At 43.1% G+C, this 25,884-nt stretch overlaps 1 protein-coding gene across 4 annotated transcripts in view; it reads right to left on the reverse strand.

Moving 5' to 3' along the window:
• The window catches only part of TTYH3 (tweety family member 3), an 82,642-nt gene that overhangs the window by 39,340 nt on the left and 17,418 nt on the right, over positions 1-25,884 (reverse strand). For all 4 annotated transcript variants that reach the window (XM_067306070.1, XM_067306072.1, XM_067306069.1 and 1 more), the window contains exon 2: positions 913-1,082. In XM_067306070.1, the coding sequence (XP_067162171.1) occupies positions 913-1,082 (170 nt within the window). The remainder of the gene's footprint in view (positions 1-912; positions 1,083-25,884) is intronic.

Consider the following 25,884-nt stretch of genomic DNA (forward strand, 5'->3'; position numbering starts at 1 on the left):
TGATTCTTATCTAAGAAAGGCAAAGCTCAAATCTCAGGACATACGTCTTTATTTATGTTAGTCCTTGGATCTCAGAGTCCTAATTTTGCCCAAGACAAAACAAACTAAGCCCAAAGCTCTTTTCAGAAGTCTGCAAACATTTTCCTGCTTTCACTGGCCCTATTGCTATCTTCCTATGAAATGTGATCCTTGTCTGCGTTGACCAAAAAAAACAGAGCAACACAAACATAAAAGCTAAAATCTCTTCATGTAATTTTTTCTGCCCATGTTCTCTACTAATCACTTAACTTTTTGTGTTATTCAGCAATGCTTCTTTTCATCTCACCTCCAAGAGATCCTGTTGTTCAGTGATAACATGAAACGTTGCTGACACTAGCAGCATTACTAGCAACCCTTAGAGACAGCACATTAGTACATATAATGAAATGCAGGAGTGTCTTATACTGACGGTGAGCTCCAAAAGTCCATTTCCAGTCAAATATGAACACTTCCCTCCCCCCCAAAAAAATCTGTGCGTGTCTCTTCATAATCTACTCGCCCATATATTCATTCCTTTCGGACACCAGATTCTAACAAATCCCACCTAGACCTGCTAAATATTTGAACTGTATCCATCCTAGCTAAGTGATGAGCTCCCGAAGACTCAGAGTCCTTGGTTAACCACTTGCAAAGTATCTAAGAGCAGGACATCAGCTATTCCTTTTCATATTGCTCAAACCACTAGGTAGTTCAGCAAGTTGCAGAAAGGAAGAAAATACATTACAGATATTTAAAACATGCATACAGTGAGCAGAAGGAGGGATTACTGCCAACATTCACTAGTCACAAACACAGCGTACCACGTACAAAATACAGGCACAGGATACACCACCTTGAGCAACAGGCAAGATCCCTTTCAGGCAGCAACCTCACCTGCATACGAGGGTGGCGATGATCACACACCAGGCTGTACAGCAGCAGTCAGCATTTAAATGCTCTTCGCTCTTCCGATGGCGGCAGCACAGCCAAAACGAGTAGAACAAGAGGAAGAGGAGGTCCAGAGCGAGGCAGGAAAGAGCAACGCCGCCCAACAGCAACAGGGCCTGGGGAAGGCAAGAACACTGTTGTTACATTTGACCACATCACACCCATAGCAGAGGCTGTTAATCAGGACCCCAGATGCTTGAGGACTTGGCAACAAGACCATCCTGAAGTCCAACCTTGGAAAAAGCTTTTAGCCCTTAGCATGTGGTAGCTTCCCTTTCTCCCCCCTCCCTGCCCCCACTCCACAAAACCAGCTTCTGTATCTAAACCGTAAATAGCTGAGCCATTTTGTCTACCCAAGTCTGCAAACAGGCTAAATGAATCAGGGAGGGTTTCCTCTTTACTCCAGACCAGAGGTCAGCAGATTCGAGGCGGGGAGGGGGTTTTCAGCCAGCTGCCTCTATCTGTGCAGTTCTTTAATCTTCATGAATAAATATGCAGGCTTATTCATTAGAAAGCCAAGTGCATGAGTGGGTTTGAAAGGGGGTGGAATTTGTTATACATGTGTGAGATTGATTTTTTAAAAATCAATCCCCATGCAAAGCTTCTATTCTAGGTAGGCCTAGAATAAATGGTAAATCCCTCCTATACCATCCATATATATAGATAGACCAAAACTAACAGCAAATGCTACAGACACACTGGTTTGAAGTGGTCACAAGCTTAGTTATCTTATTACATCCATTTCTATTCAGATGTTCCCTAGGAGGAAAGGGAAGCAGTAAGTGTGTTTAAGTACATTCCAGTTCCATTTAACTCCATTACAAATTCTTGTCACTCAGAAAATCCTGGCCAAAAACCAAAAATGCAAACCAATTTCATTTCTACAAAAAAAGAAATTTTTTTTAAAAAATCCAGTATCTAACACCAAATCCAGCCACTCTTTCCCACATGAATGAAGAATATTATTTTATTCATCAGCATTTCTGGACAAAGATTGGCTAGTGGTGACAAATGACAACTTATTAAAAATGGCTTAAATATCTGGAAAGGTCCTAAATCATCTCTTGCTGTCTCGATATTGCAAAGGCAAACAGATCTGCATCAGCAAAGGTAAAAAAAAAAAAAAAAAAAAGGGTTTGGGTCCCCCTCCTTTTTTTATTCAGTATCTCTTCTCCTCCCCATGCAGAAATTCCTTAAGCAGCACTTATACACTTTCTCCTCATCCAAACAACCTCTTGGTCCAAGGATTGAAACAAAGAACGCTGCAGTTAAAATATGGCAAGATCCTCGATGGAGGCTGCGAACGTTTCTAGCGGGACCTGGTAGTAACCTCGTCCTCGTAGGCTCTTCTCCCCTCCTCCCTCTCCCTCCATCCAGCTGTTCTGCTCCATAGGTGCTTCCAGCTGCGCTAGCGTTCTGGCAAGCTCTACAAGCCGCACAACACCGCGGCACGCTTTCCAGCCAAGCAAACATCAGCGTTTACACACCGTAGTGCCCATCAACCACACGTAATGAGAGCCACGCTAATTAAAGCTGTCTGCGGCAGAACAGCTCTTCCACGTAGCAGCAAGCCCATTTCGTGGCCTTCCGAGATCCCCTCGAAGCTCACCAAGCGCATGGAGGATGGGGGAGGCTTACAGGTACGACTTTCTCAGATTAAACAGCACAACCTCGGCGTTGTAGGAACGGAGCGCTTTGATTTTTAAGAGGAAAAAAGTGGGGTTGGAAGGGAAAAAGCACTATCCCCCTTTCCCATGATTACGCCAGATGGTGTGTGCACTGTTTGAGTTCCCGAGCAGAAAGAGGCCTTCGAGAGGGAAGCTGTATTCAGAGACCAAACTCTCCCACTTCTCAAGGCCTGCCATGTACAGGCACTCCATACTAATTTAACTAACACATTCTGCATACAAGGCTCCTTGGGGATATTCTTTATTTTTCAAACACTTCAGGCTGCTGTAATACAAAGCTTTTCTACACTGCTTGCCTGCACTTCTTTCTTCACACCCTCAACCTTCCTAAAAGGCATTACCTCGGGAAAGAAGAAGCCAGCTGGAAAGAGCTTCCCATCCACTCTTTATCAGTGGAAAATCCACACTGCAGCTCCAGGTGTAGAGGAACAGCCCCCATACAAAAAAGAAAAGAACAAGACAACTACAGAAAAAAAAAAAAAAAAAACTGCCATGCACCAGACAATTGAAGGGACACTTAAATATACACCTTAATTTAAACATTTAGCCAAAAGGACTTGGCTGGCCAATACACCAAGATCTGTGTTTCATTTTCCAGAGAATATTTGTTTTCCATTAATGGATACATGCCATGACAACAAGTGAAATCATCCAGCAGAGCAGATATTAATCTTCCTGACTGATGACTCAGTTTAGGACCCAGAGACTGGCTGGCAGTGAAAGCCCAGTTGCAACCAAAGATATGCCTGTGCCTGCTTGTCAGGATTAAATGACAGTATTTAAAAAAGGGGGTTGAGGCTGGATAAAATCCTCAGACATTTTATCCTGCAACACTAATTCTGGGACTCGGTTATCCAAGGCCACGCTATCCCGAGTGAATGTAAAATTAAGCACTGGGCCTTTTGCCACAAAAGAGCATCAATTCGTCTTCTAACATTCGCTGAACTATCAGAACCTTTACAGCAAATGATACATGAACTACACTTACAGGAAAATGGAGACAACTTGGAGGAGCAACATTTTACCACTGTGCTGACACTAATGGTAGAAGTGGAGACAGAGCAGTCCCTGAAAATGAGTGTAAATCCAAGTGGTATCAGCCAGACTGGCAGGAGATGAAGCTACAGTGCTAAGAAGCACTTTCAAAATAAAAGTTAACAACAGTACGTAGGGAAGTAACAGTGTGTAGCACCACTAGCTTGGAAAGGCACCATGACACCTGAAAACACTCAATCTGCCTTGTGCAGGGACTGTGCTCGGCAGCCTGCTGCAGCGTTAACAGCCCTTCCCGACTCCAGCATGGTTGCCAGGATTCCCAGTACCTACTCTCCCAATGGGGATAAGAAGCTAAACAAGAAGCAGGAAATATCTAGATCCCCATGCACAGAAAGGAGGCACCATGAGCAAAAGGAACACGGGACATGGCAAAAACAGCCGCCCATATAAATATCCAGGGGCTGGTTAGTGCTGATCAGGCATTCCCAGCAGCTCTCACATGGTGTTAGGGTGCTGATGATATATCCAAGAATGTGTATGCAGGTCAGCCTTCAGTATAGCATCATTCTTGGTCTCTGATATAGATCATCAATTAGTAAGGTGCCTTACGTTATTGTGGATTGACTTAACCAACATACAGCCTTATCTACAGGATGAAAAATCTCCATACAAAACAGTTGGTTTCAGCTCTTTCAGACCACTGGTTCCCAAGCGTGATCCATGTCATTAATGTACCTCTGACCACCACAATCCTGGAAGGCTAATTTTAGCTACTGAAGCTGCGATTAAGGTTAAAATCCACAGATATACTCCATCCCATCCTTCCTCAGTAGGAAGTGCTCCCACATAAGAAACCATCCTTGCAATCGCAAACAGTCACGAAGGGGAGAAGTGGTCTACATAATGACATGAGAAAGGGGATATACAAGATACATTTGAGTAAGTTTCCTTATGAGGGAAAACGTAAAAAATGTAGCATTGTACTGCAGGAGGGCAGTGCTGGACTGCACCCACGTGCAGTGAGGGAGGTTTCACGTTGCGTTGTGCTCCTTGTTCCCACCTGACTGTACAAAGGAGCATTGGCTTGGGGACTCATCCTCCTCGCACCACCACCTCCCCTCTGTCATGAAGTTTACTCAGCACAAGAAGTCTTGGCAGGCCAGACAGGTTTAGAAAGTTAACCTCGAATACACACAAACTCATAACGATCCATGTGTTTATTACTTACAAGTTTTGCCAGTCCCAAGCTATCAAATTTCCAATTATCACACTTCTTGGACCTTAATTGTACTAAAAGCAGCATGGCATAGTGAACAGCTATTCGCACGTAATAGCTGACAGCTATTTCTGAGTAACACTGCTATTTTAGTACTAGTTAGAAAATCCACTAAAACCTCATGAAGAAACTCAGGAGCAAAGCCGAAGGCCTTCAGGTGGTTCCTTAAAAGCAAAACTTCATGCTTTTCATCTCCCATTAATAATTTCAGAACTATTTTAACTTAAACTCAGTAATTTCAGCCCACAGGACAAAATATAAAAATCTAACAGCTATAGCTTTTGAGCATCTGAACAACACAGCTGGCTTAATCATTGCCAGACTGTGAACTGTTTATCGTTTTACCTTAAAGTTAGCTTTTGCCAAAAGAAAGCTTTCCACTCAATCTGCAACTAATGTTCCTTCTGGATTTCCATGCAGTGACTTGAGAATGCGGTAATAAAACAGAGAGAAGAGGTTAAAGGAGTGTGGGAAGAGAAAAATGTTCACCCAGAAGAACAAATGAAGCAAACTGGGCTGCTGCCAAAGGAGCCCTCATATCTATTTATTCCATGAAGGACTGAAGTCTTCTTAGCAAGAAAAGAAACTGTTGTGGGATAAAGTCATGCCTACACTACCTTCTACACCTTTTTTGCAGAGTCTGGAACATCTAAGCAGCTCACGGACTCATAGATCACAAGCAATTACATCCTATCAAACAGATCCCTTTTTAAGGCTGGCCACATGAAAACACTGACCCCTCATCAACTTGTTCTGAACAAGCTGTGTGTTCAGAGACTCGATTTTTCTTTCCATCCGGTGAAAAGTGCTGCATGCGGGAGAAGAGTGTCATTGGTGCACGTCAAGATATTTAAGTGTCTCAGGATGTCATTCATCCCACAGCCACTACAGACGGAAGCAGACTTTGGTAGGGAATGCAGCCAACCATGTATTGGCAAATCTAAATGGAGAGAGGGGAGAGGGGAAAAAAAGGGGGGAGGGGGGAGCAGGGAAAGGATGTGGAAACCACTGCCTGATCTCAGCACTAAACCATCCATATCTCCTCTGCCTGGGGGACAGGCCTTCCCAGGCCAATTACAGTATTCAACACAGTGGAGAAGTAAGGCTGGGCAGGAAACATGTTGTGGAAGAGCCTTTTCCCACGGTACCAAGATGTATTCTCCTTTGTTAAGGATCCCTCGGCAGCAAGGAAGAGCACCATGGAAACAGTGTACAGGTTCCACGGTCTCATCTACTTATACAGACATCTCCCAGAGAAAGCACGCTGTAAAAAAGTGCAGTAGATTGTAGGTATATGTATTAAGAGCAAGCCCACACTGGAACAGCGATATAGGCCAACACTTTGTCTTTAGCTTCTTTAAGCTACTGACGGCGTTTCTCGAAAATGGAAATGCCAAGGACTATGTCATTTTTTTTAATCACCTAAAGGCAATACATCAGATATTAGAGTAAAACATCTCCTAACATGACTAGATTGCTCAAACCTATTTAACCAGGTTGGTTACGTCAGCAGTCTAGCTTCAGCAGTACCGAGACGCTATCTACGCAGGAAGGGGCATTCCTAAGTTAGCTGACATTACAGCTGTGAACTAAGGCTACTTTAATTACAAATGAGTGTTCACACAGAGGTTTAACATAGTTTAACTAGAATGGCTTTAACTCGGTGTAGTTTAATTCACTTTAGCACATTTCAAGTGGTTTAAGTAATCTGTTTTGAATTTATTCCTTTGATTAGTTCAGATTCATTTCTCAAGTGCCCTTGTGCAGGCGACACATGAGAACAAGGCTAGGTCTATTAAAAACTTATCATTTCCTCCATACTGACACTCTGACTCCTTATTTCATAATTAAAGACTTTCAACACTGTCTTCGTATTTGATCCAATTCACAGAAGCCACTAGTGCAGAGGCCAAGGAGACACAGCCTTGCTGATGTTTGGTTTGTTGTAATAACCAATAAATAACACAATCATCACCAGAGTCCTGTTGAGAGCTGTGGTTGAATATATACTGCAGATAAGTCTACACTCCTCACCTTCCACAGGTTACAGAGGGGCAGGTGCTAGCATTCATTAGAGCATCTCATCTCACAAACCAAACTGAAGAGAGTTTGAAAGCATCTAGTACAAAGGATTTGCCCAACAGTTGTGCTGGATTTTTTTTCTGCTCACAAATGCAGATCTAAGCCAGGCTAATCAGCAGTGAACACCGGAGTCCTACTGGGTTAAAATCAAATAACAACCCATTTATTCCCTCAGCTGTTACCAACTCAGCAATCTCCATCTTACACAGCAAGGAAATATTCCCAGAGGTAAGGGGGTCCTCTAAATTGGATGTTCTTATCCCTAGTTTCTCCATAATGCTGGCTGAAAGCCTCTATGCACTACAGTGATGAAAAGAATGAGACACTCTCACCAAATTCAGTTTCCACTGACAGGTCCCCACAGACTAAATCTTTATTAAATGAGGCTTAGCTCAGAACTGGCAGCTTGTCAAATGAGCATTCTCGCTGAAAAGGCGGATTTCCTTTCTGGGGATTCTGCAAATTCCCTTCCAGGGCTCTAAAAAAACGGATGCATCAGTGTTCATGCAGGTCTTTGCCCAAAATCCCAGACCTGCAAAACGTGTACGGAATTCTGTTGGGAATAGGCCTTCAGCTTTATAAGTTTACTCCTCCCAGTTGGACAAAGTTAACTGGATGTTAGCTTTGTTTAAAGGAGAGAATCAAGTAAATATTTGGAATGTTAAAGGGAAGGGCACTGCAAGGATAACTGAAAGGGTTCAGTGGGTCTCCTGCACTTCTTGCATCCACACTCAGCTTGCCCACCACATCCATGACAGATCTGCACAATTTCACCAGACATTCCTTTCCCACAGCAGATTAGCTCACACATTCCTCCCCTTGTGGTCTTCTAGAAGCAGCTTTATTTCCTTGCTTAGAAAGCTGTATCATCCATTAAAGTCTTAAAACCCCATCTTCTCACAAGGTAATTTTCCAGCAAACTGGATAATGGAAAGAAACCCTGTGCTATAAGGGAAGCATGAATTTAATGCTCCTGCAACTCGGGGATAAGCAAGCACTGCCTGCATTACCTGGCTCAAGCCCAAGCGCTGTCTAAACTCCCCTGCCAAGACTATTCCACATGTGCAGTTCTGCCGCGGGAGTTCAGCTCTGCTCTTGCTGGCCTGGAACTCCCTGAAGGCAAGATGCATCATTGCCAAGTTGCCTGTTGCATGCAGATAGAGACAAGGATACGCTTGCACAGCTGAGCACGTGACCTAGGCAGTACTGGTTTATGAAAGAAAAAAAGGAGGGAGGGGGAAAAAAAGGCAGGAAATGCTTAGGCCTGAAGCCCAGTGACTTAATCTAATTTTCCTCCTTCTTTCCTCCCCCTTCTAGTAAGGGGGCTCTCAGAGACAATGCACTTTAGTTAGAGAAAAACCTCCCCCTCATTTGTGCCTATCCTGGCTCACTAGCAAGCAAAGGGCTGGGACATCACATTTTTACCCATCTGTGTTGAACAGACCATGCACACTCTGGAATGGACTCTAAGTTCATGGATTTTCTTTCCAGACTCCAGCTGTAAGGAATCTGTGCTTTTAACAGCTCCTTTCAGCTGTTCTTCTTTTCTTTTTTTTTTTTTTTTAAATTAGATATGTATTCATACTGCTCCTGTGAATTTCAAGAGTTCTCTGCAAAGGTAGGACCTTTCAGTAAAGAGGATCGCATGCACCTCTCCACAACTCCCCTGTTCCTCTGTAGGACCTAAAGTCTGCCCTTTCCAGGACTGCATAGGGAATGGCACAGCCCTTGTGAAGATTAAAACACTACATTTAGGATCACAGCAGCATTACTTGGCCTGCTTAATCATCTCCTCTTATAACAGCTAACCAAATCAGAAGAGATTAACCACTACAGAGTTTGAACACACTGAACTCAACCCTCAAGCTCTGGCTTCCAGAGCAGAAGAGGCCTCAAGGGGAGGGTGCTGCAAGCTGCATGGAGGGTGCAATATTCCATTAGCAGGTAACCATCAATCTTCCTCGAGAGGGGCTTTCACATACCATTTCTATTTGGAAAAGGATACAGAAAGCACTGGGGGAGGAGGGGAAGGAGGGAAGAAGAGAGGAAATGAGCAGAGCCATCCCTCTGTGGAATGGAAAACAAAACAAACTTTTCCCAGTTGTGGAAACTTAGCCCAAATGGAACATCAACCCATCAGCAAAGCCAGCCCATCCCATCAACAGGGATGGTAGTGTTTCCATAAGTATGACAGCTGTAGATAATGTGGTTCTGCATGCTTCTGTCATTATTTCACATTACTTCAAGCTTGCTGGAGTGTCTTCAGCAATACCACATACATTATTTGAGGAGTTTTGCTAGACAGAGGATATTTTTTCAAACTTTTTAATAGCTTATGTATTCAATTGTGTATGAAGCACACACAGATGTACGGCATGAGCATTCTTCAAAACAGGCCTCTCCTTTGGCATCTTCTCTGTGCATCTCGTGACTTGCAGACATATCAAAACAGCTGAAAGGAAAACAGTTGAATATGTCCACTTCCCGTCTAGTCCACGTGACAAAAACACCCCACACCGAATTTCCAGATTTGCTTCCATAGTTTCCACATGAAAGGAGTTCATTTTAGCAGAAGATAAATTTTTAACAACCACACTTGGACGAAAATGATTCTGGAAAGTTAGGAAGGCCTGCTCTTACATTTTTCCACTACGAGGCTCTATACAACATCTCATTCCTTTAACGGCATCACTGTAACCTTCCACCGCCAAATAATTTGGTAGGACTGTAACTGGAATTTGGTACGGCATGCTGATCGGGCACAAAGAGGTGAGGAAACTCACTCAGTGTGAGGAGAAGTAGCTCAATAGAACGGCAACCACCTTACCTTTCTTCCCAAGAACTGTGGGCAAATAATTTATTTCAGTGTGTACTCAGACTTACCACATAACCCTATTTTTAAGGAGATTTTTCAGGCAGAACTATGGTTTATGACAAGACTCAACTGATTTGTAAAGATTTTTTTTTTTTTTTTAATAAAGAACCATAACTGGAAACAAGGAATTAGTAGTATTTGCTATCAGAAAGATTATGAAAAAAATACCCAACTGCACCACAGGAACACAGAAAGTAAGACACCCCAAGAGATAAACATTTTTAAAACAAATTTAGCAAACGTGATCATTGCTGGGCCAGTAGGGTTGTGTGCTTGAATTATTTGCAGAATGAAGTCTTGCCCAGAAAATTCTGAATGACAGCATTTCTGCAGAGACCATTTTAATCCCATTTATGTCTTAGTTTTTTTGCCATACATCCACTGCTGTACACTGCTGTAAACACAAAATAACGTTTGCTGCATTGAAACATAAAAGTGATGCAATATAATTTGAGATTCCAAATTGGAATAGAAACTCCAATATCAAATTGCTACTGATGTCGACTTGAAAAGCAACTTAACATGCCTACTAGCATGTATGCAACTTATTTCACACCATTAACATCATGAAGAGGTCTTTCCCTAAACAGCAGCTATTAGGAAAATGATTAAGCCACAAGTTGAACCATTTTCTAGTATAACTAAGAAGCTCTAGCGCATACTTTGGCATTTGGGGGCACTTGAGTTAAAAGAAAAAAAATCTAATTAGGGAAAAAAGGGATATTCTCCTGGCAAAGACAACAAATCTAACTCAAGTGGCTTCATAAAGCGCTTTTATTAGCACTGAACGGACAAGAAAAGTTGCTATAATTGGGCTTCAGAGTTTATGCTTCAGTGACATGAATAGGCTAGATGAAAGCTACTCAGGTATCTTTAACATTGAGATCCAAGTCCAGTTTGTGCTCAGCTTGCAACCCTGAAGCCAATCTGCAAAACTGAAAGCTAGAAGTGGAACAAAAACAAAAGAAAACGGGGCACTGCATTTGCACTGATATTTGCCCCATTCAGCTTTACAGGCATCTGTCTACACAGCCAAAGCAAGCCAAATGGCTCTTTACAGAGCAAAAAACTTACTGGAGTTCAGAATAGGAATAAAGCCTATTACAGGGTGAGAGGAACGGCGCTCGTGATTACATTAGCAAACTGCGCTGGTATAGCTACACTGATGGCTGACCTCAGCAAAGGGATAAAGAGCAAAATCAAAGGCAGACCAGCCCTAGATCTTTAAAAACTCACAGCCCATTGTGCTACCTCTAGTTGTCCCCTTGACATCTTCCTTAACATATTTTCTATTTAAAGACAGCTTTCATGCAGTATCTCTGGCATGCAGAGGGGCTGCAAAGAACCGGAGAGGGGTAATATTCCATAGGGACAGCTATTTTCTCCTACAAGTTGGGAAAAGAGGAACACAGACCTCTGACCTATCTATTGACTGTGGAACTGAACTGACCTCCTTGCACAAACAATGTGAACATGCCATTTAACCACAGACTATTGACTACAAACAAGTGCAGTGCTCCTCTGCTCGCCATAAATTCACTCCAAACTTTCTCTTTGAAGATACTACAATTGGGGTAAGAAAGGAGGAAATCTCTTCCTTCAACCTAAGCAGCCATGTATTTCCCTCCCCAGAAAAAACTATCATGTGCAGGAAACATTTCCAATCAGAGTCTTCCTTAGTTTTGTTTTTTGGGTTTGTTTTTTTCTGTTGTTGTGTGGTTTTTTACTTTTTTTTTTTTTGCCCTTAAAAAAAAAAACAAAACCAACACTCAGAGACAAAGACAACCAATATTCACTACTGGGAACCTTAAAACCCAGGAAAAAAGAATACCATAGAGAGACTAACAGAGGAAGCAGGTCAAAAAACTATCCAAGCTAGCCAAGACCCACCACAGTCACAGCTGGAGCCTGTGTTTCTGCACCACTGACAAGACTGGGAGCCTCATTAACCACTTCTCCTCTCAGCACCGCAGCCTCTGGAAGGCAAGCTACAGAGCTAAGAAAGGCCTCATGCAGGCTCCTCGCCAAATGCTGAGAAGGGATTAGGGCCTCCGGCAGCTATACTGAAGGGAAATGCAGTTTGAATAGAGATGCTTTCTTTACAGCTTCCTCCATTAAGCAGTGTGGAGCTGCAGATGGTCTTCTCAGAAACCAAGATGAAGTCAGATGCTATTCCCTCCAGAAGGGCATTTTGGCAAGTGGTCAGCATACACATGATTTGCCACTCCACTTCTGCTGTTCAGTTGTCACGTTGTTAAAAAAAGGGGACCTTAATTTAAATTCATGTCCTGAATGCCATTCATGAGAAGAGGGCAACAGGTAACAGTCAATGCACGTATAGATTAAAAAAATGAATAAATAAAAGATGCAGTTATGAGCTAAATACAGTGCCACAGCATGCATTATAGAAGGCATCCCACTCTGAGAAGAGCTGCTCAGACTTGAAAGTGCACAGTTCCTCCATTTCCCAGCATGGTATGGGGAAGAGAGGGAATGGGCTCCTTTCAACTACACAAAGCTGTTTATCTCTATTATAGCTCGTTTGCCTGCAAAGTTGAAAGTTGTCGAGGCCCAGTGGTATACTGGTATTATACAAGGTGTTCAGGGACAAATATGCCTCATTGCTAGCTTTCTTTATGACCAAGTTTGGGGAATATGTAGCATATTGAGCTATTCTGCAGTATTAATAGTTACATCAGTTGAAAGAAGCAGGCATTTGCACCACTTTGTCCTAACACGATTTCTTGTTAGCTGTTCTGCTTTCCCAAGATGGATGAGTCTAGACTAGTAATCAAAGTATTTAAGATGTAAACTAGTATGCACACAGCCCTCCTTCAGAGATCCTTATATCCTGCTCAGGAGAGCAACTGTGGTAGGATTTGTCCCAGAACTCAAGTTCCTGCATAGACATTCACTCATTAATTCTTCTGAACAGCATTTTGAGATTGATTTTACAGGAAAGCTCCCAGAGCTCTTTTAGAGGTTCTGCCTACACTGATGTCATAGTTATATTTAAAGAAGGAATCCCACTAAAGTGGTTTATAACATGCTCTGGCAAGCCAGTGTAGACAGAGCTAAATCCTATTAAGCTACTTAGGTTGCTTTCACCCTCCAAAGTCATTTGTCAACTGCTGGCCCTACACACAGCAGCCAACCAGCAAACTGGTTTATAGAGAGTCATGCTTAAAACACCAAACAAAAAAAATCCATTCACTGCACACACGAGGAAGCAAAACTGGGCCAGTGTGCTGTCCCAATAACCTCCTGGGATCCCAGAGGGTGCAGGAGGCTGGTGATTAGCTTTTCATTACAGTTAGATTGTAACCCACTTGGACTTTATTAGTCAGAGATAAAATAAGAATACCTGTTTTATTCTTTATTAACCTGGAGATGGAGTCAATATATTTTAAAGAATATGTGGATGTGAAGGTAAAGCATACTTTTTAAACAGAGATCAAACTAGTGGGGGAGCAGTGGGAGCCTAACAAGGAAAGCAAAGCATAGTTCAGGCTTCACTCAGCAAGCAAAGGAGCAGGGGGAAAGCAGCATTCTCAGGAACTTGAAAATACGCAGTGTCCTCAAAGATTCATTCCCCTAAGTGTTAAAGACGCACATTTAAAGCTTCAGTGTAGAGTATTTGCTCCACTAAGTCAACAACTTCTCTTACCAGATTTCAGAGACAAACCCCAATCTCACAGATCCCATAAAACAATAGAGAAAGAAAGAAAGAAAGGAAAAAAAAGAAAAGAAAGAAAAAAAAGTCTGGAAAAGACCTCTGGAGGTCAGTGTAGTCCCACCTGCTGCTCAAAGCAGGCCTAGTTTAATAGTCAGATGAGGCTGCTCAGAGCCTTGCCCAGGCAGGTTTTGAGCGTCTCCAAGGACAGAGATTCCCCAGCCTCCCTGAGGCCCAGCACTATGGAAGGAGACTTTCACATGTGATTATGCCCAATTGCCACTTCCCATTGTAACTCATGACTGGTGCCTCTTGTCCTTTTGCTGTGCACTTCTGAGGAGTCTGGCACTGCCTTTCCTAAGACCCTCCTTCAGGTAGGGGAAGGCTGCTCACATCCCTTCACCTTCTTCTCCCAGCTGAACAGTCCCAGGTCCCCCAGCCTCTCCTCCAGCCATCTCAGTGGCCCTCCTATAGACACGTTCCAATTTGTCAACGTTTCCCTTGCTTTGGGAGGTCCAAATCATTATGCAGTTATACAGCATGTATGCCAGCACAGCATGTACAACCGGTGGACTGCCTATGCACGTGACATAGCTGATGACCCCATTTTAGGAGTATTTTTAGCTTATTTGGAGTGCTATGCTAAGCACAAGCCTTCAGAGCCCAGGTTTGCCTCCAGCTGCATGACCTACCACCTCATGTGGTCACGAAGTGCCAGAAGGTGACAGACAGATCTCCCCTCACACCAAAAAGCACAGAGTCACTCTGCGGAAGCAATAAATATAGCAAGTTCAATTTGAGACTGAATGCGAGACTCGATAGCATGGGTGTTATCCCTCACGTGCCTTCTCCTGACAAGGAAACAGCAGCGGGGGGAGGAACGGAGAGGTACATGGAAGGGAAGAGGAAGCAATGGAGAAGTTAACTGCTTCAGACTGAAAACAAGGCACCTCAGGAGTTATTCAGCGAGCCAAACTGCCTTGATGCTTGTGCTTCTCATTGGCTGGCGCCTTCCAGAGCTGCACAGCAACGAGCCGAGCCAGGGAGGTGGGAGGCTGGCAGCACGCATGAGAGCTCCCTTCTCAACCCCTCCTCCTCCGCATGCCCACGAGCAAAGCGTGACAAGCACAGCTAGTGCCTCAGCTCTCCAGCTAATCACAGTATCGATCTCTCCCCCACCAGAGGTCAATCAGGGAAAGACAGCCAAAGCTGGCAGCACCTCAGGAAATGAATGACGGGGTCGATGCAGAGCAGCCACACCAGGTTATTTCAACAAAAACAAGATGGGATGATCCCATCTTCACCTCGTTCCGCAGCTCGGCCTCTCCCTGGCGAGTGGAAGACGGTACTGTAGAAACAAAGGACAGCGGGGAGGGAAGGAGTAAGTTGTGCCCTCGTGCTTGCTCTGACACAGGTCAATCAAGTACTGCCACTAACAAGGCACTAATACTCCTCCAAAGCAGCAGCGTTCAGCACCAGCGCTGCCCTTGTAGATGTCTCACTCCATTAATTTAGGCAAGGGAGAGAGGAAACAGTCACAATAGAGAAGGCGATCCAAACAGCTTCCCCAGAAAAAGGGCTCTCTTCCAGGGTCTAAGACCACGCTGACACTCACAAAGAAAGGCCAAAGCTTCTCACAGAACGAGAAGCAGGAGAGAGTTAAGAAACTGGAATAATGTGGAAAATTACCTGAGCCAGTGCTCCGGCTTTCCACCACGACAGCCACGAAACAGATAACGAAATACGATATGGATGTGGAGGAGGTAAACTGCTTTTAGTACCTGAGCATGACATCTCACATATCTCACAGCAGGATAGTTTTCCTCTAGCACAGCCTCCTAAACCAAATCAACATTAGGTGGAGCAGTAAGAAATTAATCTCATGATACAGTAAGACAAAAGAAAAGTGTTGCAACTGGATAAAGAACCGAAATGTAGACAGGCTGATCTGTTTTGCAGGCTCCAAACAGCTAAGGAGAAAGGTGTAATTTTTTCAGCACAGACTCAAAAATCATTTGTCCCCCAGAAGCACTTGAAGAAACTGCACTCAGAGAGAGTTGAAGCTAAGTGTAAGGACACCCTGAACTCCATTGCCCCACTTCCCAGTAGGCGCAGGAGAAGGCAGCCTTCTAAACCCGTCATTACTAAACAGATGCATCTTTGCAGACAGTATCTAGTCACACAGTGCTGGGTCTCACCTAGCAGAAGTAGAATTAATGAAAGGAAGATGATTAAAAGCCAAACAGCAAAACGAAGAGCCCTATTTCCACTGTTTTTGAAAGAAAGCAAATCGAGGTTAACATACTAAGTGGCCAAGCTGGCCACTGAAAACAGGTGACAAAGACCCACAGCAAGGTCTTCGGGTAGCATTATCAACGCATTAAGAGTGTTACAAGTGAATGCTTGCTACCATCGAGGCCTGTAAATAGCAGCCTAGTCTAAGATCACAGGTAAACTACAAGTGAGTGGCTGGGGAAGCAGCAAGTTTTGGGAAAGTGAGAGAAGGTATTGCAGAACAACAGGTGAACGTACACACCTCCGGCTCTTTTTCAATGATCTGGCTGCTACAAACCTCAGGAGTCCAGTATACACCACACTGTCATCAGCTTTGCCTCTCCACTGGCCAATAACCAAGAAAAATATGCTAGAGGGTGGAAAAGCATCAGTATCTCTCCCTGTTGCCATCATTTGCACAGCTGCAATTACTGCAATGCTTTGTTTATGCAGCTTGGAGAACAGCTACTCGCTTTCCACTATTTTTAACCCAAAAGCTAAACCACTGCAAAAACAGTTATGTTTTATATTACTGTCCCCACCCCAAACTGCCTGTCCATCAGCTGAGCCAGTAGATCAGACTGCACTGAAGCAGATGAGAAGCACTAGCACAGAGTCAAATAGGTAAGTTTGACTCCTGATGACCAAAGCCTGCACTGAAATGAGAGGCCCTCAAGCAATCCACGCTGCCAGCTCTGTTTGGGATAGAGCAAAGAGCAGGCTTAAGATCCTAAGGACACCAACCACAGATTTCCCCCCCACACTCAGCCATTTCTGCAATAGTCATCTCACCAAATATAGGGTAAAAAGTTCCAAGCAAGATAAAAAATAGAGTGCCTTCACCATGCACATTCTTATCAGAGAAGTGGCAGATATTGCCAGCATACCCAGTACAAAAAACATTTAAAAAGCATTAGGGACTAAGAGTACAAATTCATGCGAGAATCAGCCACATCTTTTGTTAGTTTCCTTGAGGGAAGCACAACAGAACTAGTGGTGGAGAACTTTGATAAGCAGACAGCTAAAGATTAGATGCATTCATTATACAAAAGCAGCAGCCAAAACAGTTCATAATCATTATACAAGCATAGTTTTCAAGTTTGTAAGTCATGGTTATCTCCGCATCAACTTGCTTTCACGTCTACAGAAGAGAGTTATGAAGCCTAATTAAGAATGGGGATCTCTCCGGTATTGACACAAAGTACTGCTTTCCACATTAACAACAGCAAACATGCACGAAGGTGCCAGAGATGTTCTCATCTACCCCAGCGTCACTGCTGAACATTTTGCAGCGGAAGGAAGAGTAGAACACCAGCACAAAAAGGCTCTGGCAATTCAGCACTGTGTTGAGTAAGCTTGTTCTCAGTGGACTCAAGCAATCAACATGCCACTGGTACGCTGCCTTAATTGCAGACAATGCTGTACTTCTGTTAAAATAAAGACAGCAAAAGAAAGTTTTTGAAGCAACTATGCTGCCTACTCTTGTTTACTCCTGTCCTGAAATATAATATAATAATAATCCAGGTTTTCCTTCATTCTTGAATCTCATCTTACAAAGAGGCTATAAATCCCTATAATCTTAAATGAGAGTCTGACTTTGATACCCACTACACAAACATTAAGATTTGTTATTTGACTAAGCTCTCCAGAGGTCATCATCTATCCGACCCGACCTGCCAGAGCAGCAAAGCACAGCGAACACAACTCCACCTGAGTGACCAAGTCTATTTTTGCTGCTGCGCTTGAGGAGCAAAGCTTTTCCTCTGATCCCAGCGGCTAAGACCACTTTGGTAACAGTTAAGAGGGGTGGGAGGAAATACCCACACTTAGGATAGACTCAAGCCACACATCAAGTTCATGGAAGTATACATCATGCAAATTACATGTTAAGCTAGTAACATCGATGGCACAGCTGCAAGAATTTCATATTAAAAACCTGCAACTAAATCAAGGAATTCTAATATTCATAACTGAACTTAAAGCTCTACCCTCTGGGATACTGCGCTGTTCTACCGTGCTAAAGAATTTCCCCTTAAAAGATTGCTCACCTCCTTGACAGTCACATTGCTTCTCATTATCTTATCCACAAATCTGAACAAACTCCGGACAAAAATCTAATCAAGTTGGACAAGCTGAAGTGCACAGACTGTTTTTTCAAGTCTTTTAACTGGAGGTCAGTTCAAAATCAGCCTCTCATGTCCCAAAACCCAGTCAGGCTTAAAACAAATAAAGTCTATCATATTTCATATAGGTCCTTGTGGTGTCTACAGTGATGAACATCTTAGCACACCAACCTATTGGTAATACTTACTCTAGTGGAGCATTTGATCTCTAGACAAGCTAGGTTCATCTCTCTCTCCTTTTTTTGCTCATATCTTCAGTGATTTCTCCAGGAACAAAGGTAGCTCACCTGGATTTATAAAGGACATGCTATCCATAGAATTCCATTAATATAATCGTTTCTCAACTCAGGTTTGTTCCTCTGGAAAGCCTGACCACCCCTGAGAACCAACAAAGAAGAAACTATGTAAGAAACTATGTCAAACAGCTATCTATGTCAAACTTATTCTGAATTGCTGTGTACGTCTTCAAAGGTTTTTTCTAGAATATAGTTATTGCCTCCTAGAAGACCATTCTTGTGATGCCAGGACTGGAGATGCATATTTAAAAAAAAAACAAAAAAAACACAAATTTAGTTGCTAATCAACAACATTAATGTCAATTTTTAATGAAGAAGCGAGGCAAGAGACTAACCACTCCAAAGCAAATATTAAAACATCTATAGATTGCCCTTGAGAAGAGCTCATCGTTCATATTTAGACACATTGGTCAGTTCAGTTTATCCTCCAGAGATAGCCTCGGTTTTTCTGTTTGAGGGTTCTTTGATTGTTTTTTTGTTTTTCGGGGTTTTTTTTTGGAAACTGACAAAAACTTCAGGCCATACCCAAGACCTAGATCCTTCCACTATTCCCTAGCAAAGCGGTGTTAAGAAAAACTCATTCCCATGTTGATTAGTTATGAAAATAAGCCATTTACATTTATGTACTTCAAAACAAAGCATTCAAAAGTATCGGCGTATCTTATGATCTTTAAGATACTGCAGCTCTTGAATATTGACCTATATGCTGACATTGTAGGACAGAACGCTTCCAGGTGTTCTGGGTTTTAAATACCATAGGGCAGAACAATGTGACTGGGGTCAAAGCACGCTGTCCAGCCACCTCCCATGTGTGGTCTTCATCCACGTGCCATTCTCCTGTTCTCCAAGCATGTCTGCTTACCCCTAGCACAGGCAGAAGCCATCGCTGTACATGCCATCAACTCCTCAGTATTACATAAGGCATGGACACAGTTCCCAGACTTCACACTCACAAGTTGGCCATACTGAAAAAAAATGGACCATCACCTACAAGGCTACAACACAACACGGGGTGTCAGCCAAACACTAACAACACCTACGAGTACAAGGTGAGGCCATGCCTAGGTCAGCCTAAATGGGGATCCTCCGAAAAAGGATCACTCATATTTGTCAAACACTGTACAACTTGTTACTCTTACACGATCGGATACTCTCATCTACAAATCAGTCGTCTGTGGAAACCTTTATTTGGCCTAACAGAAAGTGTTGTCTTCAATCTGCATCTGAAATATGAAGGCACTAGTAGAAATACCATAAAGTCTTGTTTCCGTATTAGTTGCAAGTCTTACTAGACCCAAAAATCTTACAAGGAGCATACCATTTCTGCCTGGCATCATACTTTCACAGATAACAGGACAGCAAATGATCCCACTAGCCAAATTCCTAACGTTTCAGGAATAATTATTTCTAAGCTAGTGAACAGATAGCCAGAACTAACAAGTTTCCAGCCAGTAAACCACTCCCCATCTTCCTCTTGTCCAGTATGTGCAGCTCAGCTCTTTTCCGATTCAGATTCCAGCAGGAAGAGCTATTTCAACCAGAGCACAGAAATAAGATGCCCAGAATCCCAGACTCACTGGCTCTGTACTACATGAAAAACTAGAAGTACTTGGTAAAAAGGCTACTGATTAAAGGAAGACTCAAACATGCCAAACATCTGAAAGGATATTCCCTCACAGACACTTCAACACATGAAATTCAGTTCCCTTCTCTTTTTTTTATTAAATAAAATCTTTATAAAACAAAAAGAAACTGTTGCTTTGACTGTGTATCCAGCCAGCTTCAAAACAAAATATTCCTGCCCTGTTTCCATTCCAAGTTGGTCCCTGTTGCATATATCCAATACTTTACATATCAGTATTTCTTTCTAGAAACTAAACTCTAAGGAGAATGAAGAGGTGAAGAAGCTTGAGCATATTTATCAAGCTTGACACTTTCTATCAGTACACAGCACTGGGAAACAATTTCACTGATAAATGGATGGGCTGGAACTAGTCACACAGCCCTGTATCTTGCCTTCAAGCTCATTACTCTTTAAAAGAGGTGCAGCCCTGCAAAGGGCTTCAAGAGACAGATAGACCTGCAGAGTAACTTGCAGGGTTTGGGGGGAATGACACTGTAGCTATGTTTAAGGCATGCGATTGAACTTGAACTCCAGGGGTCTAGTTAAGACGTCATTTGTGTTACTGCTCGTCCAGCTGTAAAATGGTATTACATCGCCACCTTAGACATTCAGTGTTAGCACAATATGGCTATCTGTGGTTTCACATGTCATTTCTGAAGCTTTAATACACTTTGTTGGCGAGTTGGTAAACATACACCAATTAGAGCATCAAATTACATATAATCCACTCCCTGCAGAAGTGGAGAATTGATCGAGTGCTCACGTGGCAATCGAACAGTTCAAGACAATGTGAAAGTCATGGAGAGTACAGTCTTCCATGGAGAAAGAAGCAAGGAGAGAACAAGCCAAGAAAAGGATGGGTTGATGCCAACACTTCAGCTGGAGTATTCCCTGCTCAGCTAGAGTTCTGCAGACCATAAAGAAACCAGAAATAAAATGCTATCACAGGCCTTGTGCCACTAGTGGTGCAGTGGTTTGTTCTATCGACTTTCCAAGCCCAGCATTGTTTCCGACTGCAAACCAGAAAGAAGCCATAAAGAGCAGGAAACAGCTAATCTATAAGCCAAACCCAGAAGTGCATTTTTTTCCCATGATGGTTTAAAAACAAACAAACAAAAAATAAAACATGATTTATAAAAAGCTATAGTGTCACATGAAGACAGGAGACAGCCAGAAATCTTTTTACTTATTCTCCTCCTGAATTCTGCCTATTGATTCAACACTCCAAATCATTTCAAAGGGGATATTCAACACAGCCTTGTGCACCTAGCAATTTTCCATCCATGCATTAAACCCCTGATTTTCTTAGCAATCAAGCACCATGAAAGCGCAGCTTTCTTCCTGCCTCACACAAATGGCCATAACCACATTTATCTGCTTTGCAGATATTTGTTTTCTCAGTAACAGACCAAAGTTATGCATTATACATCAAAATGCTTAAACAAAGGTACGTTTGCCTGGGAAAGGGAAATCTTTCCCTATTTTACTGATAAAGGGCAGTTTTCTACGTCAGTGCTGCAAGAGGTACTTAATATCAGGGCCAGAATTAGCCCACACTTCACAAAGCTCTGCTTCTTTCAGCAGCAGCACCTGCTATCTCATTTCCATCCATGTCCAGATACAATCTCTGACGTGGTTGCACAGCGAGGCAGACAAGGGGTACAACAGCTAACCTGGCAAGGAGTAACCGTGTTTCTTGCACCTAGATCAGGTGGTCAATCTGGTCCCCTAGGCAGCCACTCAAATACCCTGGCCTCAGGCGAGCAGGACTGCTTCTTTTAGAGTCAGCGTGACTAGACCTAACGCCATAACCTGACACAGCTCTGCACCGTTGTTGAAACCTGTTCTCAGCCAGGTCAGCTCTTTGATCTGCTCACTGAGCAAGTACAGGGTGCAAAGCAACACATTCCAGCCATTGTGCTGGACATTGTTTCTGCCTTCCCTTATCAACGGCAACACGGACTGCGTCAGACGAAAGTGATTGTGCAACCATGATCTCGGAAGCCATATGCCTGGTGTTCAGAGAGGCATGATTAAAGGGCCTGGAGTCACAAACTTTAAAAAGGATGGGACAGTTGCATTGACTTTTGGATTACCCATGCAGACCCTCAGTTTTAGATCCCACTTACACAAACAAAGGAACAGTGTTAGGCCACAGTTGTGCACTTTTTGTCTATTGAGGTCTTGCCTGAAGATGATGCACATGCAAACATGAATATTTACAGCCTAAGTTTGATTTTAAGTCATGCTCAGTGCGTGAGAAGATAGTACTATCAAGCTTTTTTAGTCTTTGACAAAAGCATTGTCCAACAAGGCACATGCATAAGCAAGCTTTTTGCATGTATTTACTCTAAATGGGTGCGGGAAACAGTTTGTCCAAAGAAGGCAGGTCTGGGTACCCCAGCTGTGATTCAGCAACAACATCCCACGGGAGTTCAGAAGGAAAAGTCTGAGTATGCCATTAAAAAAAAAAAAAAAATCCAGCTTTTCAAGGCTGCAGCTTCATGCTGAATTATGGGCAAACACTTTCACAGAGAAAGCTATTAGGAGACTCTACGCACACAGCTACAGATAATGCCAGGAAACACTAGTTAGGCCCTTGCTCCACGCAAGCCATGCCTTCCTGCAAACACAGTTCAGCTTCAGCATGGCAGCTCTCATACTCTTACATATTATTCACCTCAACATTCTTCAGAGAGCTGTAATAACTTTATTTACCTTTTGTTTTACTTATAATTTCATTGTCAAATAATGGAGTACCTACTAGCTTAGACTTCTACATAGCTTAGGAACTGCCAGGAACAATACACCAAACAAGCAGCACAGCCGCCTTTTGGTGCATTTCAACTGAGCATGCAGTCAGGGAATCCGGGAATCTAATTCAGCTCCAAGCATAGGTTACCTATGCACAGCACATCATCACTTTCTCCTGCTATTATGCAAGCATAACTTACAGTGTGCTTTTCAAAGTCAGGCACGGCCTGCCTCACAGAAGCAATACATGGATGTTAAATACAAATATGCCACACTGTAGAGAAATGATCAATCTTTGAATATTCAGATAGCAAATACAAACCACACAGTGAAGTTTGGACTGCATATAACTATGGTATTTCCTGGGATTTGTATGTACAAACATGCAACCCTCAAGTCAATTTGTTTGCATTGACTTTTACACTTTGGAAGCAACTTTTTGTTTTTAACCACTTCAAAGCTTTTGTTCAACTTGAAAAGAAGGTGGCAACAGTATACTTTCTCCTGGGCCTTCTGAGATACCTAAGCACCCAAACATTGCAACATTAAAAGAAAAAAAAAAAAAAAGTACAGTCATCTCAAATTATTTTTTTTGTTTTAAACAAAAAAAAAAATAGTTCTCTTTCCATCAATTAGAAGGAATAATACATGGCCCACCCTATTTTTCCAGCTTATTAGAAGGAAGAGTCTTTCAAAACATAGCACAAGGGAGGAAACATTTTCATAATACTTTACAGTTCCCAGAACAAAGAGTGACCTCTTCTATTACTAACCCCAGTCTTTGTATGCTGCAGACTTGGACACTATAAAATCCTTCTGCAATTTACAGATGTAAGAGAGGAAGTAGTGACACTTCAGGCAGCAAAAGCTTTCCTATTAAGTCAAGGGATGAAAAATGTGCAAGACAGCAGAATTCTAAGTCACTTGGTCATAATTTTAGCAGGAAACACTCTGCTCTTATCAGCACTACTTCCAGCCACCCCTGCTATGCTAATCCAGTAACTTGCTAACAGTGACATGCCTTTGATAGAGAAGGACATCACGGATAATAAAGTCCTTCGACATTTGTTTTCATAGGCGCTACATCTGGGGAAAGAGTTACTGAGAAGCATCTACTTCTCAGCAGAGCACTACTTGGATCAGTTTTAGAGACAGAAATACAAACACTATCTGCTCTGCCAAGGCTTTAGCTGCCTGGGGCTTTGTAGAGCCCGCTTCTCTTCAACATGTGCCACCCCACCCTGGCCATCCATGCTCTCCAAACCACGTCTGTGTTACGTTGACACAGCCACTGAGCATGCTTATTCCTGGGAATCGCTGCTCCAAGCTGGACCTGGAGCACCAGCGTTAGCTCCAAGATAACAGGAAACGGCTCCCCTGTTGTTACTGTCACACCTCAGCCACCTGCCGAGAACCAGATAGAGGCAAGCCCTAGTCCTGGCACGCCTTCATTTGGCAACGTTGTTCTTTTAAGATCATTTAATACATGATTTGCATACTGCTACCAATTCAGAGGCACACTAAATGCCAACTTGTGTCTAGAAATACCACCCCCACAAGCTAAAAGCAAAGTTTGTGCCTTTTAAAGACACTGACTGCAAATTTGTTTCCCCACTTGTGATCAACTTATCCTTTGCAAATATTCAGATTTTCACCTTGCATTTCACTGGTGAATTTAAGCTACTTCAGACACTTGCGATTGGTATGAAGACTTTCCTCATTTCTCTATCCACTGGAAAGCTATTAATTTCACCACTGCAGTTTTGCATTTCGGAAGCATCTCATCTTCCCAAAGGACAGTCTCACCAAGGTCAGCAGCCCTGTGGCTTTGACCTTGAATTTCTTAAACAGCTGCAGCCTTCCTTCAGACAGTATCAGCAACACCACTCACTGTGGGCAAAATCATAAATAGAAGAAGGAAGTACATTTTCTTTCACATCCTCAAATGACTTAAGTTCCCCACCCACAGTACGGTCAGAGGTGTTTTTGTCTGGTTGGGGTTGGGGGGGGGGGGGGTTGCTGTTGTTGTTTTTTTGTCTCCAGCTAGGTATACTGCAAGTCACATTTCCTTATCTTCTCAAAGCTAGCTTTAGTCTAATGACCACTGCTCGAGATGACTCCTTCCTATGCACGTAGAATCACGTCAGCCCAGAAGCACTGCAGCCAAAGAGCTTACCATTTCAAGTCCAAGATGTTGCACAGCCACCCAAGCAACCTCAAGTGAAAGGCTGCTTCACTCAGTGCAGCCCCCACGAGAGCTCCCCGCCACAGCAGCTATGTCTCACCGACCTGTACGAAGAGCAGCTCGCCTGCGTAGGGCTCTGCAAGCAGTCACAGCTGCGCAAGCTGAACAGCCAGGCTGCACCAGGGAAGAGGCAGCAAGGCTCGTACTTACCAGGTCCTCACGTGATCCCATTAGGAGACTGTGCAAGAGATTTCTAGTGCCTTGAACAGTCCAAATCAGTGAGAAATGACAGACCTCATGTGTCTGAAGGTGATGGATCCAACACCATGCCAGGTGGGGGAAGAGACCCTTGTTAAAGCCTCAGACAAATTATGTCATTTGGCCCCCAGTCCTACCGTTAAGATTCTTGTCTTTATTTCAGCTAATAAAGTGCTTTATTTTTCCTGCAAATCCCTAACCACAGTTTAGGCTCTTTTCTCAAAGTTCTTCACGACTATATACTGACAGGAAAGTGACATATTTTGGATTATATTGTCCTTCAGGGAGATCAGCCAAGAGAGCAGATTTTTCACCCAGTCTTTTTTTTTTTTTTTTAACCTCACATCTGAGGTTAAAAACACAGCCCCCTGGATTCAAGTGGAAATATTAGGAGGGATCCTGCAAGAGAAGAAATCCATTTTAGGTATTGCACAACAGCAGCTGCCTAGTCCATTGACTATTACACAATCATGTACTGCAGCACTTCAAAGTAATATGAAGTGAGGATAGATTTCTGGCCTGAAAACACTAGGAATGGAGTATTTAATCTAGCCTCCCATACAGCACCCAGGCCACAGCCATTTGACAGCAGAGCAGTGAGCAATTCCTGCTACGAACCACCTCTGCAGTTCCTCAGACCTTCGGCCCAGCAAGCCATCGGACATGCACCTTGCGGCGTGGTGCAGTGATTCCAGTAGGTGGGTTGCAATGTCACTAAAGCTGGCCACTTCTATTAAAAAAACGCATTCACCGGTCCTCCAAGGAATGATTAAAAGAGCTTAAAATAAATTGGGCTACTTATAAAAACAGCTTT

Source organism: Apteryx mantelli, chromosome 16, assembly GCF_036417845.1.
Source record: "Apteryx mantelli isolate bAptMan1 chromosome 16, bAptMan1.hap1, whole genome shotgun sequence".
Lineage (NCBI taxonomy): Eukaryota > Metazoa > Chordata > Aves > Apterygiformes > Apterygidae > Apteryx > Apteryx mantelli.